The 16,817-nt window shown below is 39.9% G+C and overlaps 1 protein-coding gene across 1 annotated transcript in view; it reads left to right on the top strand.

Annotated features, from left to right (window-relative positions):
- Positions 1-16,817, top strand: part of POF1B (POF1B actin binding protein) — a 95,460-nt gene that overhangs the window by 21,127 nt on the left and 57,516 nt on the right. Inside the window, exon 5 of the mRNA XM_036929995.2 lies at positions 15,597-15,698. Coding sequence (XP_036785890.2) covers positions 15,597-15,698 — 102 coding nt within the window. The remainder of the gene's footprint in view (positions 1-15,596; positions 15,699-16,817) is intronic.

Raw genomic sequence — 16,817 nt, 5'->3', positions numbered from 1 at the left:
TGACTTCAGGAAAAAAGAGTACATTTTCTCGGTAATGAAATAGAAGGAGTAAAAATTGAAGAGAGATTGTTGATGTGGAGAGGAAAATGGAGGACTCTCATTAAATAGATTATCTTCATTTTCTCACTAAGTAGAAAGAGAATGAGGAAACATAAGCACAGGAAGTTGAGGAAAATGAAAAGATTTGTAACCACATTTACAGAGAATTTGATGGCTACATGTATGACCATGAAGGTTGGAGGGCCTCTTAAAGTTGGATAACTTCAATTTGTTGGATAACTGAGCCAAATCAGCAAGTTAAAATTTTTTTCTCCAGCAAAGTTTCATGGTCTGGGAACAGTAGATTGTGTACTTGGGTAGGTGTGAGAACTACTGCCAGAGGTGCTCAAAGTAACCATTACATTTATAAGATCAGCCATTTTTTAAAACACCTGTTAATTTTTGGGTGGATCAGGCACCATTTCAAATGCAGACAGAGAGAAAAACAACTGTCAAAACAGTAAAACTGTTAAGTAGTTCATTTGTGAGAAATCTAAGACTTCTGATTAAGTTTATTTTGCTGATCTGCTTCATACAGAATGATTTATTCATAGTCATATTTGGTTTTACTTTCCTATATATTTTGGGAGAATAATAGTCCCCTAAGTTTGGAAGTTTTTTTTTCAGTAGTCATTTGAAATAGTAATTCCAATATACATTTCAGAGATAATCAACACTATTAGCATCTAAACCATTTTTCTTCTTAAAAAATAATAGTGGTTCAGCATTTATACTGAACTTTAGTTCACAGAGAAAAAAATTTCATGTTTTTGCTAAATTTGTTTTCCCCTCTTAGAAGGTACTTACATCCTGAAGATAAAGGTTCATATTATCTCTTTTCATCCAATCATCTGTTCTTTCACTATGGGGTTTTCAGATGGATAAAATCTCTGCCCTCAATAAACCTACTATTATATACTTAAAAAATTTTTTTATTAAGGTATGATTGATATACACTCTTATGAAGGTTTCACATGAAAAAACTATGTGGTTACAACATTTACCCACATTATCAAGCCTCTGCCTATACCCCAATGCAGTCACTGTTCATCAGTGTAGCAAGTTACCAGAGATCCACTATGTCCCTTCTCTGTGATACACTGTTCCCCCCGTGACCCCCCACACCATGTGTACTAAACATAATACCCCTCAATCCCCTTCTCCCTCCCTCCCACCCGCCCCCCCACAACCCTCCCCTTTGGTAACCAGTAGTTCATTCTTGGAGTCTCTGAGTTTGCTGCCATTTTGTTCCTTCAGTTTTGCTTCATTGTTATACTCCACAAATGAGGGAAATCATTTGGCATTTGTCTTGCTCCACCTGGATTATTTAACTGAGCACAATGTCCTCCAGCTCCATACGTGTTGTTGCAAATGGTAGAATTTGTTTCTTTCTTATGGCTGAATAGTATTCCATTGTGTATATGTATCACATCTTCTTTATCCATTCATCTACTAATGGACACTTAGGTTGCTTCCATATCTTGGCTATTGTAAAAAGTGCTGCGATGAACATAGGGGTGCATATGTCTTTTTGAATCTGAGAAGATGTATTCTTTGGGTATATTCCAAGGAGTGGGGTTCCGGGGTCAAATGGTATTTCTATTTTTAGTTTTTTGAGGAACCTCCACATTGCTTTCCACAATGGTTGAACTAGCTTACATTCCCACCAGCAGTGTAGGAGGGTTCCCCTTTCTCCACATCCTCACCAACATTTGTTGTTCTTGGTCTTCTCGATGCTGGCCATCCTTACTGGTGTGAGGTGATATCTCATTGTGGTTTTAATTTGCATTTCCCTGATGATTAGTGATGTGGAGCATCTTTTCATGTGTCTGTTGGCCATCTGAATTTCTTCTTTGGAGAACCGTCTCTTCATATCCTCTGCCCATTTGTTAATCAGGTTATTTGCTTTTTGGGTGCTGAGGTGTGTAAGTTCTTTATATATTTTGGATGTTAACCCCTTTTCAGATATGTCATTTACAAATATATTCTCCCATACTGTAGGATGCCTATTTGTTTTGTTGATGATGTCCTTTGCTGGACAAAAACTTTTTAGTTTGATATAGTCCCATGAGTTCATTTTTGCTTTTGTTTCCCTTTGTTGAGGAGATGGGTTCAGGAAGAAGTTGCTCATGCTTATATTCAGGAGATGTTTGCTTATGTTGTCTTCTAAGAGTTTTATGGTTTCATGCCTTACATTCAAGTCTATAATCCATTTCAAGTTTACTTTTGTGTATGGGGTTAAACAATAATCCAGTTTCATTCTCTTGCAGGAAGCTGTCCAGTTTTGCCAACACCAGCTGTTGAAGGGGCTGTCATTTCCCCATTGTATGTCCATGGCTCCTTTATCATATATTAATTGTCCATATATGGTTTGGTTTATATCAGGGCTCTCTACTCTTTTCCATTGGTCTATGGGTCTGTTCTTGTGCCAGTACCAAATTGTCTTGATTACTGTGGCTTTGTAGTAGAGCTTGAAGTTGGGGAGTGTAATTTCCCCTGCTTTATTCTTCCTTCTCAGGATTGCTTTGGCTATTCGAGGTCTTTTGTGTTCCATATGAATTTTAGGACGATTTTCTCTAGTTCGTTGAAGAATACTGTTGGTATTTTGATAGGAATTGCATTGAATCTATAGATTGCTTTAGGCAGGATGGCCATTTTCACATTATTAATTCTTCCTATCCATGAGCATGGGATGTGTTTCCATTTATTGGTATCTTCTTTAATTTCTCTCATGAGTGTCTTGTAGTTTTCAGAGTATAGTCTTTCACTTCCTTGGTTAGGTTGATTCCTAGGTATTTTATTCTTTTTGATGCAATTGTGAATGGAATTGTTTTCCTGATTTCTCTCTCTGCTAGTTCATTGTTAGTGTATAGGAATGCCACAGATTTCTATGTATTAATTTTGTAACTCACAACTTTGCTGAATTCAGATATTAGATCTAGTAGTTTTGCTGTGGATTCTTTAGGGGTTTTTATGTAAAATATCATGTCATCTGCAAACAGGGACAGTTTAACTTCTTCCTTGCCAATCTGGATGCCATTTATTTCTTTGTGTTGTCTGATTGCCGTGGCTAGGACCTCCAGTACTATGTTGAATAGAAGTGGGGAGAGTGGGCATTCTTGTCTTGTTCCCGATCTTAAAGGAAAAGCTTTCAGCTTCTCACTGTTAAGTATAATGTTGTCTGTGGGTTTGTCATATATGGCCTTTATTATGTTGAGGTACTTACCCTCTATACCCATTTTGTTGAGAGTTTTTATCATGAATGGATGTTGAATTTTGTCAAATGCTTTTTCAGCATCCATGGAGATGATCATGTGGTTTTTGTCCTTCTTTTTGTTGATGTGGTGGATGATGTTGACGGATTTTAGATGTTGTACCATCCTTGCATCCCTGGCATAAATCCAACTTGATCATGATGGATGATCTTTTTGATGTATTTTTGAATTCGGTTTGCTAATATTTTGTTGAGTATTTTTGCATCTATGTTCATCAGGGATATTGGTCTGTAATTTTCTTTTTTGGTTTATCTTTGCCTGGTTTTGGTATTAGAGTGATGCTGGCCTCATAGAATGAGTTTGGAAGTATTCCCTTCTCTTCTATTTTTTGGAAATCTTTAAGGAGAATGGTTATTAGGTCTTCACTGAATGTTTGATAAAATTCAGTGGTGAAGCCATCTGGTCCAGGAGTTTTGTTCATAGGTAGGTTTTTGATTACCAGTTCAATTTTGTTGCTGGTAATTGGTCTGTTCAGATTTTCTTTTTTTTTCCTTGGTCAGCCTTGGAAAGTTGTATTTTTATGGAAAGTTGTCCATTTTTTCTAGGTTATCCAGTTTGTTAGCATATATTTTTTCATAGTATTCTCTAATAATTCTTTGTATTTATGTGGTGTCCATAGTGATTTTTCCTTTCTCATTTCTGATTTTGTTTATGTGTGTAGACTCTCTTTTTTTCTTGATAAGTCTGGCTAGGGGTTTATCTATTTTGTTTATTTTCTCAAAGAACCAGTTCCTGCTTTCATTGATTCTTTCTATTGTTTTATTCTTCTCAATTTTATTCATTTCTGCTCTAATCTTTATTATGTCTCTCCTTCTACTGACTTTGGGCCTCATTTGTTGTTCTTTTTCTAGTTTCATTAATTGTGAGTTTAGACTGCATATATGGGATTGTTCTTCTTTCTTGAGGTAGTCCTGTATTGCAATATACTTTTCTTTTAGCACAGCCTTGGCTGCTTCCCACAGATTTTGTGGTGTTGAATTAATGTTGTCATTTGTCTCCATATATTGCTTGGTCTCTGTTTTTATTTGGTCATTGATCCATTGGTTTTTTAGGAGCATGTTGTGAAGCCTCCATGTGTTTGCGGGATTTTTCATTTTCTTTGTGTAATATATTTCTAGTTTCATAGCTTTGTGATCAGAGAAACTAGTTGGTACAATTTCAATATTTTTGAATTTACTGAGGCTCTTTTTGTGGCCTAGTATATGATCTATTCTTGAAAATATTCCATGTGCACTTGAGAAGAATGTGTATTCTGTTGCTTTTGGGTATAGAGTTCTGTAGATGTCTGTTAAGTCCATCTGCTCTATTGTGTTGTTCAGTGCCTCTGTCTCCTTACTTATTTTCTGTCTGATTGATCTGTCCTTTGGAGTGAGTGGAGTGTTGAAGTCTCGTAGAATGAATGCATTGCATTCTATTTCCCCTTTTAATTTAGTTAGTATTTGTTTCGCATATGTGGGTGCTCCTGTGTTGTGAGCATAGATATTTATAATGGTTATATCTTCTTGTCGGATTGACCCCTTTATCATTATGTAATGTCCTTCTTTGTCTCTTGTTACTTTCTGTGTTTTGAAGTCTATTTTGTCTAATACATGTATTGCAAGTCCTGCTTTTTACTCTCTGTTAGTTGCATGAAATATCTTTTTCCATCCCTTCACTTTTAGTCTGTGTATGTCTTTGGGTTTAAAGTGAGTCTCTTGCAGGCAGCATATAGATGGTTCTTGTGTTTTTATCCATTCAGTGACTCTATGTATTTTGATTGGTGCATTCAGTCCATTTACATTTAGCGTGATTATAGATAGGTATGTACTTATTGCCATTGCAGGCTTCAGATTCGTAGTTACAAAAGGTTCAAGGTTAATTTCCTTACTATCTAAGAGTCTAAGTTAACTCACTTAATATGCTGTGACAAGCACAATATAAAGGTTCTTTTCTTTTTCTTCCCCCCTTTTCTTCTTCCTCCATTCTTTATATATTAGGTATCATATTCTGTATTCTTCGTCTATCCCTTGATTGACTTTGGGGATAGTTAATTTAATTTTGCATTTGCTTAGTAATTGGCTGTTCTACTTTCTTTACTGTGGTTTTATTTCCTCTGGTGACAGCCATTAAACCTTAGGATCACTTCCATCTATAGCAGTCCCTCCAAAATAGACAGCAGAGATGGTTTCTGGGAGGTAAATTCTCTCAGCTTTTGCTTATCTGGATATTTTAAAATCCCTCCTTCAAATTTAAATGATAATCTTGCCAGATAAAGTAATCTTGGTTCCGGGCCCTTCTAATTCATTGCATTAAATACATCATGCCACTCCCTTCTGGCCTGTAAAGTTTCTGCTGAGAAGTCTGATGTTAGCCTGATGGACTTTCCTTTGTATGTGATCTTATTTCTCTCTCTGGCTGCTTTTAATAGTCTGTCCTTATCCTTGATCTTTGCCAGTTTTATTACTATATGTCTTGGTGTTGTCTTCCTTCGGTCCCTTGTGTTGGGAGATCTGTGGATCTCCATGGTCTGAGAGACTATCTCCTTCCCCAGACTGGGTAAGTTTTCAGCAATTACCTCCTCAAAGACACTTTTTAACCCTTTCTCTTTCTCTTATTCTTCTTCTGGTATCCTTATAATGCGAATATTGTTCCGTTTGGATTGGTCACACAGTTCTCTCAATATTCTTTCATTCTTAGAGATCCTTTTTTCTCTCTGTGCCTCAGCTTCTTTGTATTCCTCTTCTCTAGTTTCTATTTCATTTATTGTCTTGTCCACTGTATTCAACCTGCTTTTAATACTCTCCATCATGCTCTTCAGCAATTGGATTTCTGACCTGAATTCATTCCTGAGTTCTTGGATATCTTTCCATACCTCCATTAGCATGTTAATGATTTTTATTTTGAACTCCCTTTCAGGAAGAGTCATAAGGTCCATGTCATTTAAATCTTTCTCAGGTGTTATATTGATTTTACTCTGGACCAGGTTCCTGTGGTGTTTCATATTTGTAAATGGCACCCTCTAGTGTCTAGAAGCTCTAATCTGGAGCTTCTCAGCCCCTGAAACAATGTCGGGGGTTGCAGGGGAGTGGTATTGGTGCCTGGGTGGAGGAAAGAGCTGTTCCCTCTTTCCGGCTGCTGTGCCTGTCTCCACTGCCTGAACCAGTGGGCTGAGCACACAGGTATAAGCTTTTGTCCCAGGGCAGCCGGATATGGATCCCTGCTTTCCACAAGCGGCTAGAATCTCAGTCTCTCCAGGAATTCTGCCTGTATTACCTTTCCAACCCAGTAGTCATGCCAGTGTCATGAAAGCACCATGAAACGTAGTTTTGTTCTCCAACCCAGAGCAGATCTCCAGAGCTAGGTATTCAGCAGTCTCAAGCCTTCCACTCCCTCCCTGCTCCGTATCTCTTCCTCCTGCCAGTGAACTGGGATGGGGGAAGGGCTTGGGTCCCGCCTGGCCACAGCTTTGGTACATTACCCTGTTCTGTGAGGTCTGATCTTTTCTCCAGGTGTATGCAGTCTGGCACTGTCCTTTTTCTTGTTGCTCTCTCACAAGATTAGTTGCGCCAACTATATTTTCTAATTGTATCCAGTTTTAGGAGGAAGCCTCTGTCTCTCCTCTCATGCCACCATCTTTAATCCCCTATTATATACTTTTTAACTTGATATCCTAGGAAAGTTCTAACAAGGTTCTTATACATTATTTTAAATACAGTATGGATTTTATATATTACCATATATTATTAAAAACCAATGCCATTTGCACATTAAAACCGCAGATTAAAGATACTTTAAAAAACTTTATTTTGCTTGATATAAAGTGTGCTGTATTACTATCCCTATGATAAGCAAACTGAGCATCAGGGAAGGTAAATGACTTGCCTAAGTTTCCACAACAAGTAAGTGACAGAGACAGAAGTGAACACAGGTTTTATGACTTACAATTTTTTCCATTACACGTGCTTCCGCTAATGTTAGTAATCAAATCCAATCCACTTTGTGGTTCTCACCTGTTGACCTCTCTGAGGCATTTATACCTTCACTTACTTTCCTACTGTTTCTTGAAAATTTCTCTTATCTTGATTTTATGACATTTTTCTCTTCTGAGTCCCTCTTAAGACTTGTCTAGTTCTGTTTTTTATCTTGCCTTTTCAGAAGTTACACGGTTTTAATTATGTCTTGTCAATGGGTTTCAGACCCTGGCAAGTTCGCTATAGATTCAGTGTGACCAAAGAAATGACAGTAGAACGTTTCTTTGGGGTGAAAGGGCTTATTACCCTGATCGTTCTCCCAGTGGTAGGTCAAGCACTAGCATTTCTGCCTCTGCCCAGAGCACCAGGCCAAGCTCTCTATATAGTGCAATAATAGTTTACTGTCTAAAGGTGTGGAAGCGGTGGCCTAGCAACAGGCAGTTACATCATCAAGTGGTTTAAGTTCAGTGAGGATCCTAGCCATAGGAACCCTAACTTTCCCATACTCCACCCCTCCAGGATTCTTGCCTTACAATCTACATGCTCTCAATCTTTCGCAATGGTCCCTTTGTGAGAAAGCTGGAGCACTGTAAAGAGACTCAACAACAGTAACAGAGGATAACAACTTAGAGATAAAAACAAAAATTAAGATACAACAATATTTTGATACAGGTAACAAAAATTAAAATAATCCTCAAGCCAGAGGAGGTGCCCAATCCACAAAGACCTTAGGGGCAATAAGACACATGTTTTAATGAAACCAACATAGGCAAATCTTCTCCATCAGGTAGGATACATGCAAGAGAGTGGTCCTGTGATAGGACTGTAGCAGGAAGGGGGTAACATCCAGGTCTAGTATACCATAATTTTACTCTTCTTCCTGTGAGGGTTACTGAAGGGTCAATATATAGTGCTATTGGAGGTACCTGCACTAGTCATAATGATAAAATAAAACTCCCCTGTAAGATGCTCCAACCATCTGGCGATTCAGGATATACTACTGATCTTTGGCAGCCACTCTGCTGTTACTCCAGAAATACATAGGAGGCCACCTGCCAGGCCTTGTCCCCAAGGTTACAGGAGAGCCAGCCATTGTTGGTCCATGTGTCGAAAGGTCCAAGGCCACATCCACTCAATGGAGTCTCCAGGGTTCAGGGCACCTGGTGCTGGCAGCAAGATATTATTCTGGTGGCTGAACCTTGGCTTCAACTATTCTTACTGGGTTTGTACTTACAGTTATATAGGAAAGGCAGCCATATGTGTTAACATGTCTATGGGGTCAAGGCTCCCTTTCGGGGTCTCTCATTCAAACGCAATAGCAAAGTCCATATGCAGACTGACCATCCCCATAGACTATTGGTATCTGACTTTAGTCGGGATTTCAAGAAGCCATTGTGACTCTCTATCATGCCTGCTGTGGTAGGATTGTATGGCATGTGAAACTTCCATTTGATTCCTAAGTGTCAGAGCCATTCTTGCAGTGCATGTCCATCAAAATAGGGGCTGTGATCACTCTCAAGTACCTGTGGTAGAACTTAGGTGGCAAAAAGATGCTCCAGGCCTCTTTTGGTCATCTGCTGGCTTGTACAACGGGTAGGAAAAGCAACCAGAAGTCCAGTATCTGTGTCCACACAAGTCATGGCATACTGATATCCTTCTGACACAGGGAGAGGCTCAATATAGTCTACCTGCCACCTGAGAAGGGGTATAGGCCCCTGAGCTATTTTCCCATTTGCTGTGGAACTCAGTGTAAGTCCCTTTTAGAGCATACAACACACTCCTGCCAAGCTCTCCTAACTTATTCAAAGGTCAAAGGCAAGCCCCACCAACGGGCTCCAACCCACATTGCCTTTTGCCCCACATGCAACAAACACTGATGTAACCATTGGGCTACATCACAGGCAGGCTTTCCTTCTAAACAATGTATCTGGGCCAATTTATTTGCTTCATCGTCTCCTCGGGATGCCAGTGGCAAATGACCTGTCACGTGGTGTACTGTAATTATTTTAGTATGACCACAGGCCCATAAGTCTTGCCAAAATTCTTGCCCCCAAAGGGGTCAGTGACCAACCAGCCAGTTGGCATGATACCAAGTTGGTAGCCACAGGGTCAAGCGCTGATAGACAGCCCAGCTGTCAGTGCAAACAGCTATAGGGGAGGGCTCCTGGCTGATCAAAACCACATGACCCACAACTCTGCCCATTGGCTGCTCTTCCCCTCACCATCTTCCATCCGTATTGTCTTAGTCTTAGGATGGTAAGCTATGGCCCTCCAATTTGGGGGCTTCCCATGGCTGTAGCCATCTGTGTACCGTGCATCTTCAGGTATAGGGGCTCTTCCCTCCCGATAGAGATTCTCTGCTAATGGTTCAAATGCAAGTTCTTTCTGCTTTTCACTAGTATATGTCACTGGTCCCAATAAATGTTGAAGTTCTTCACTCAAGGGGCTACTAGAGAGAGCGCTGGGCTGCTGTAGGTAAGCACCTCACTTTGTGAGTGTGGGCATTTGTACCACACCACTCCTTGGCTTTTGGGTTTAGTCTCATACCCACCCCAAGATGGGATAAGTGGTTATTACCTCTATCAGGGCTATTCCAGTGATGAGTTCTGTAGCCAGCAAGGCATGATACATGGCAGCCAGTTGTTTTTCTATCAAAGTGTATCGTATCTCTTCCCATTTCCAGAGTAGTGACCAGAATCTAATAGGTTGGCAAGTTTGTTCAAGACGCTGCCACAGACCCCAGCCATAACCGTCTTCAGTCACATGAACATCCAGCTCACAGAGCCTTGATGGTTCTATCACACTCATGGTCTATATGGCCTTAACTGCCCACTTGGCAGCAGTAAAGGCAGCTTTACATGTCTCCTCCCAGTCCCACTTGATGCCCTTTCATACCAATGGTACAGTTGTAGTGGCAGGAAGGACCTGGACTTTATCTATAACTGCTTCTCGTATAACTTTGGTCTTACCTGACCAGACAATCCCCAAGAATTTGACTGACAAACCAGGTCCCTGAAACTTGGTACTGTTCACAGCCCATCCTTTCTCCTGTAGATGTTGCAGCAGTCTAGGTGCTTCTAGATCTGAAAGAGAATCAGACATGAGCATAACATCATCAATATAATGGTACAGCCACACCACTGGTGGTTTCTCCCATGTAGCCAAGTCCTGAGCTACAAGTCCATGACAGATGGTGGGGCTGTGGAGGTATCCCTGTGGAAGAATGTTGAAAGTCCATTGCCATCCTTCCCATGTGAAGGCAAACTGTTCCTGACTTTCCTGCTCAATGGCAATGAAAAAGAAGGCATTAGCAAGATCGACCACATAATGATATGTTCCTAGTTCATGGCCGAGGGTATTCATCAGGCCTGCAATAGAAGGGACAGCAGCATGCATAGGGGGTATGACTTTATTCAATTCTCTGTAATCAACAGCCATACACCAGGAACTATCTGGCTTTTTTACTGGCCACACAGAGGAATTGAAAGGACTATGGATGGGCTTTATAATACCCACCTTTTCCAGCTCCTGGAGAGTTTCTCCAATCTCTTTATGCCCTCCAGGCAGTTTGTATTATTTGGTATTAGTTACCTGCCAAGGCACAGGAAAAGCAACGGGCAGGTCCTAGCATGTCCCCTCAGAAGTGCCTTCACCACACATATTCTCAGTCTAAACTCACCTGCAGATGTCTGCAACTGTAGACCCTGCAGGATATCAATCCCCAAAATATACTCAGGGATAGGAGATATATATATATATATATATACATAGTATACTCTTTTGTGGGTAGACGCCTTATTCCCAAAGGAATTTGGGCTTGTTTCACTCAGCCTTACCCCCATATCCATCTATGATAGTGGGGGTACAAGGGAACTGTTCAGGCTTCCCATAAATCAGTGAACATTCAGCCCCTCTGTCCATCAGAGCCAGGACACATTGTATGTTCACTGTGGACCAATGGACAGCTATTTCAACATGTGGCCTCTGGTCCCTGCCTGATCTCTCAGGGCAGGTACCTTGACATTCTCCTCAGTGCAACTGTTTTCACCAATCATCTTTCTGTGTGGGCTCGAGTGAGGGTGGCTCGCTCTCCAGCAGGCAGTCTTGCAAACACACAGGCTGGACTTGTGACTCTGTCTCTGACCTCTGCCTCTTTGTTCTTAATGGCTGGAACTACTGCTGTGGTTTCCATTGTTGCCATAGCTCTAGTAAGATCCGATTTGACTTCCCGTCTAATTTCCTTCCATGTGTTCCTGCCCGTATTAAATCAACCAACATCTGGGTCCTTGTAACCTTCATGTGGTCCTTTAAATTCTTCTTGTGAGTAGCAGACCTTATTTCTTTCCATATTCTCATTGCTTTAGCCTCTCCTAAGTCTGCTACTGTGCTTGTCACCTTGCTTATGGGCTGCCGTAGGTGAGGGGAAAGAATGGCCACTAGAGACCCAAAGAGGGATGTGGGAACCATTTGAAGCACAATAGTTCTCATCCCTGTAGTGAAATTCTCTTCATCTGGGCCATGATTCTCTGGACTATAGTTGGCATTTCTTATGCCTATCTCCCGTAACACCTGTTGGAGCTCAGCATACATCTGCCATCTAGCAGGAGAGGATGGTAGATCACCCTGATTGGGCCACACAGCATGAAGTACAGCCATAAGCCAATTGAGGAGGGAGTGATTCCCTGGGGTCTGATGTGCACTTTGTAACTCCTGCCTTAAGGTGAGCTGAACCATCAGGGAAGCCAGCTTTCCCATCTCTGATCCAGACAGAACAATCCCATCCACCCCTAAGTCCCACATATGGAGGAGCTAAGCTAATATTGGCTCCGAGGGCTTCTGCCTAAAGTGGGAGCCCAAATCCACCAGCTCAGCCTGAGTATTGGGGTGGAGCATAGAGTTCTCCACGATCTGGGGAGGTGCTTCACCTTTCCCTGGTGAACTCTCAGCTTCTGGGTCTTTATTTTCTTTTCAACCACTGGGCGTGCTTTCAGTAGAGGAAGGGTCAGTGCCTCCAGCACCACCCCTTCATCCTTCCACAGCTCCTCCATTTCTGGGGCTGATGGCACCTTTCTCTCCCCTCCCCCGAGTGCCTCCTCTGCTACATCCTTTACCTTTTCTACAGTGCCTTGCAGGAATGCTAGCTAGCTCAGTCTTCAGCAGCTCTCTTACCTTCACCTCTGTGCTTCACAGCTGATGTTCTCGTGCTACTTCCACCTGTGCTTCCCTCAGGAGTTCGTCTTTTTCCTTTATGGCTGCTTCTTCCTTCAGATCACCTGGCAGTGCTGCTGTCTCTTTCTGTAAGGAATCTTTCACCTCTTCAATGGCATCTCGCTGCCAGCATTCTCGTGCTGCCTCTGCTCACATCAATGCCATTTCCTTCTTCAGTGAATCCACGGCAGTTTGCAGCTTGTGTTCTCATTCCGTCATTTCTTGGGTCTTTAACAGGAGCGTGTCCTTCTCTTCTGTAGACTTTTTTAATACTGTGAGAAGCAGCCAACCCACAGTCCCCGCTTCCTCATGGGCACTCTGTCTCAAAAGACCTACTTACTATACCAAGGGCCACCTCTACTGCCTCAGGTATCACCTCCACTTGCCTCCAGTCCTAGGGTGCGGCCCAGCTCTCTAGGAGGCAAGCCACCTGAGACCACATACCCATTAGGGGACAGTCCACTGTCTCCCCATTCATAATGGCAGCCCACTGAAACAACCCTCCCATAAGGGCAGCCTGTCTTTTCCTTGGTCCACAATGAATCCTGCCAACTGTCACCAATTGTTTTGCCAATGGGTTTTAGCCCTGGGAAAGTTCACTATGGATTCAGTGTGACCAAATAAATGACAGTAGAATGTTTCTTTGGGGTGAAATGGTTTATTACCTGACTTGTTCTCCTGGCGGTAGGTCAAGCACTAGCATCTCTGCCTCTACCCAGAACACTGGGCCAAGCTCTCTACATAGTGCAATAATAGCTTATTGCATATGGGTGTGGAAGCAGTAGCCTAGCAACAGGCCAGTGACATCATCAAGTGGTTTAAGTCAGTGAGGATCCTGGCCATAGGAACCCCAACTTCCCCACAAACTAGAACTGTTAGGCATACGATTTTGAAATCCGGAACTGTCGTCATAAAATCCCCACTCAGTTCCAGATATGTGCTTTCATCTGTGCACTGGACATCTATATCTGAATGCCAACTTGCACAATTTTTATAAAAGGGTTTCTTTGCTTCTTTTCTGCAACAACTAAACACATTTTTAAGGGACTTCTATGTACTATGTTATGAGGAACAAAAACAAAATGATTCAGACCTAGATCCTTAGCAAGAGTACATAAAAGTCAATGTGTCTGAACTTTTTCTGTTTTTGTTTTTATCATCATTGGCCATATAGTAGATTTCTCAGGTTCATGATCTCATTCATCTTTGAAGAGTACTGTCCTTGATGATTTAGGATCATCTCAACTGTACTCTTTCCATTCTCCAATTGATCTTTCTGAAATAGACTTATATTCACCTCAAATCCCTCTTTAAATCATTCAAAGGCTTCTCACTGCTTGCAGAACCATCTGCCAAGTATGTCCCCTACATACAACTTACATGTTTCCAACCTTGGTGTCTTGACTTACTTTGTTTCCTTCATTTGGAATATCATTTTCTTCCATCTTTTCAAATCCAAATCCTACCTTAACCTTCTCTCAAATGCTCTCTGATCCAAGTAACCTACTTGAGCACTGCAGGATGAAACTCAGATTTTTCTCCTTTTGAATTCTATCCCATAAGTTATTTCTATGTACCTCTTCTGGGCACTTGTCTCTTTCTACTTGTATTTTAGTTGTTTGTATTCATAGATCATCGAGGTCAGGGATTAGCAAAATCTTTCTGTAAAGGGCCATACAGTAAAAATATTTTAGGCTTTTCTGGCCACATAGGGTCTCCATCTTTCCTTTTACTTACAGTCCTTTAAAACTCTAAATATCACTTTTTAATTTGAGGATATTACAAAAACAGGCTGTTGGCTTTAGTTTGATGAGCTCTGATCAATATTCAATGCTCCTAGTAATAATCTAAACTTGATTCATGCCTTGTAACACTTAGCAAAGTACCTTGTACATAGTAAGCTCTTAAATGTGTGTTACATGATTGCAAATAACTGCTAATGAGGCATTTTTACAAATGCAAGCAAACACAAAAGAGCTTCTAGGGCAATCTTTCTAAATATATCTTTACATTTAATAATTAATCAACTAGCCAAATTTAATCATTTATATGTTTGTTTTACCAAAGTATCCTAGGAACATTTAGTTAAAGCACCCTTTATTCAAATGGAATACAATAAATATATAGCTTTGGGTTCAAGAGTGTCGTGACTTCTCAACAATCAGTGTTGTAAATCCAGTTGTTTTAAGGGTTTTTACAATAGCAGACTACAAAAATGCTAGCACATTTTGTTGATTTTGAAATGGTCTTAAACACATTAACTGGTAATAGGCTTAGCCAATCCCCTTCTATACTGTTCCCCAGTATTACAAAAATGAATTAGTGTACTTCTTGGTTTGTAATAAAGCAATCCCAAAAACTCATATGAAAATAAAGAAAGGAATATAGTACACATTATATTTATTTTAGACTCCTGGTCTGATTCTTATTAGTGTTTCCCTGGTTTCTTTCAGATCTTGGACATGTCACCAGCCTTTACTTTATTGGCTGACATCTTCTAAGTACTTGGATAATCCTACATCAATTTAGTTGATTATATGGAGATACAGTGGCTTTTAAAGCATCTACTATGTTCTCAGTATTCGAAACACATGTTGTAGTGAGAGTCTTAGCTTTGATTATAATCAGAAGAATTGTATACTTCAAGGACACCCGAATTGAGTTCCAGGAAAAAAAATTTAATATAGTTCTATCTACTTACAGCTCAGAAGTGTTGAATTATGTTTATTTTGTATTTCTTCAATAATACTTTTACATAGAAAGAAACCTGCCAGTGAACCCAATTTAAATGAGGCTGACCTTATGTCTGTCTACCTCAAAAGAATTCATTGTATCTTACCTTAGGAACAGAAAAAAAAAAAATTTCCCACCACATTCCAATTTCTCCAAAACACTTTGTTAGGCCCAGTAAAAAGTAGCAGGAGAGATCTAAATTGTACTGTTTGAGGAAATGTACTCTCTTAATTACTATTCCCTTATATCTCTCAGAACGTTATTGGGATGTCATTGCTCTGTCCTAAAGTCACTACTACAGAGTTTATTAGAGTCTGGATATTTGCTTAAGTTAAGGTTCCTCTGAAAAAGTACCTTCCAAAGCAAAATATAGTCTTTACTGTCTTTCTAGGAACCACTGTCTCCGCTCCTAAGAGGAGGTCATTTCTTCCCAGGAAACGATTTTATTTATGAAAAAACAGTACAAAAAGTGGAGAAGCTAAATACAGATAAGGTATGTAAAATTTGTTTTAAGGGTTGTTTTGTAAGTGTATCCTTTCCTTTTGAATTATTCAAATATTTAATTTGAAAAAATGTAGTTCTTAAAATTTTTTGAAACTTTTTTATTGAACAATAGTTGACATACAATAGTATATTAGTTTCAGGTGTACAACATGATGGTTCAACAATTATATAATTATGAAATGCTCCCCACAGTTAAGTGTAATTACTGTCTCTCACTATACAAGGCTATTATAATATCATTGACTACATCCATTATGCTGTTACTTTTCATCCTCATGACTTATTTATTTTATAACTGGAAGTTTTTACCTATTTATCCACTTCACCTACTTTGCCCATCCACTCTCCTCTGTGGCAATCACCAATTCTTTGTATTTATGAATTTATTTCTGTTTTGTTAGTTCACTTGTTTTGTTTTGTAATAGAGCTAAAATGATACTCAGTCGTCAAGTGCTAGGCAACACCAATATGAATCATAATAATACCTTATTATATCTACAGCCCTTCATATCATCCTTAACATTTTCATATCTATTTCCTCTTGTGAAGTATTATTGTCCCTGTTTTACTGAAAAGAAAACTGAAATAAAGACATATCAAATCATATAGAACATTAATTGCAGAATCTGAACTTAATATAGATGTCCCAATATTTTCCAAGTTTCTTTTAAACCTACCTCACAAAACTCATAACTTAAAATATTATAATTGTATCTTAATTCATTTAATATGAAATTAATTTTTAAATGGACAATATGCATGAATATGTAAAATACTGTATACTATAAAAGATGTAGAAAACTAAAGCTTCAAGTCACATGTTTAAAATTCCATTAAGCTTAATTGAGAGACCAAGTACAGAGTACAAAACTACAGCAGGGTTATGGTAATTCCATGACATCTAGAACCCCCATCCTTCAAACAGATTTGTTACTATAGTGAGTAGAGGTTTCATATTGATCTTCTCAGTGGATACAAGCACATCCAGCCCAGAAAAGCTTGGGACTTGTCTCTTGGCCATTCTTGAACTAGGACAGTGCATTTGTTTCTTAGGGCTTCTGTACAAAGTACCACAGTCTGGGTGGCCTAAAACAACAGAAATTGATTG

Source organism: Manis pentadactyla, chromosome X (assembly GCF_030020395.1).
Source record: "Manis pentadactyla isolate mManPen7 chromosome X, mManPen7.hap1, whole genome shotgun sequence".
Classification (NCBI taxonomy): Eukaryota; Metazoa; Chordata; class Mammalia; order Pholidota; family Manidae; genus Manis; species Manis pentadactyla.
Note: the sequence above shows the minus strand (reverse complement) of the source record. Positions and strands in the feature narration are given on the sequence as shown.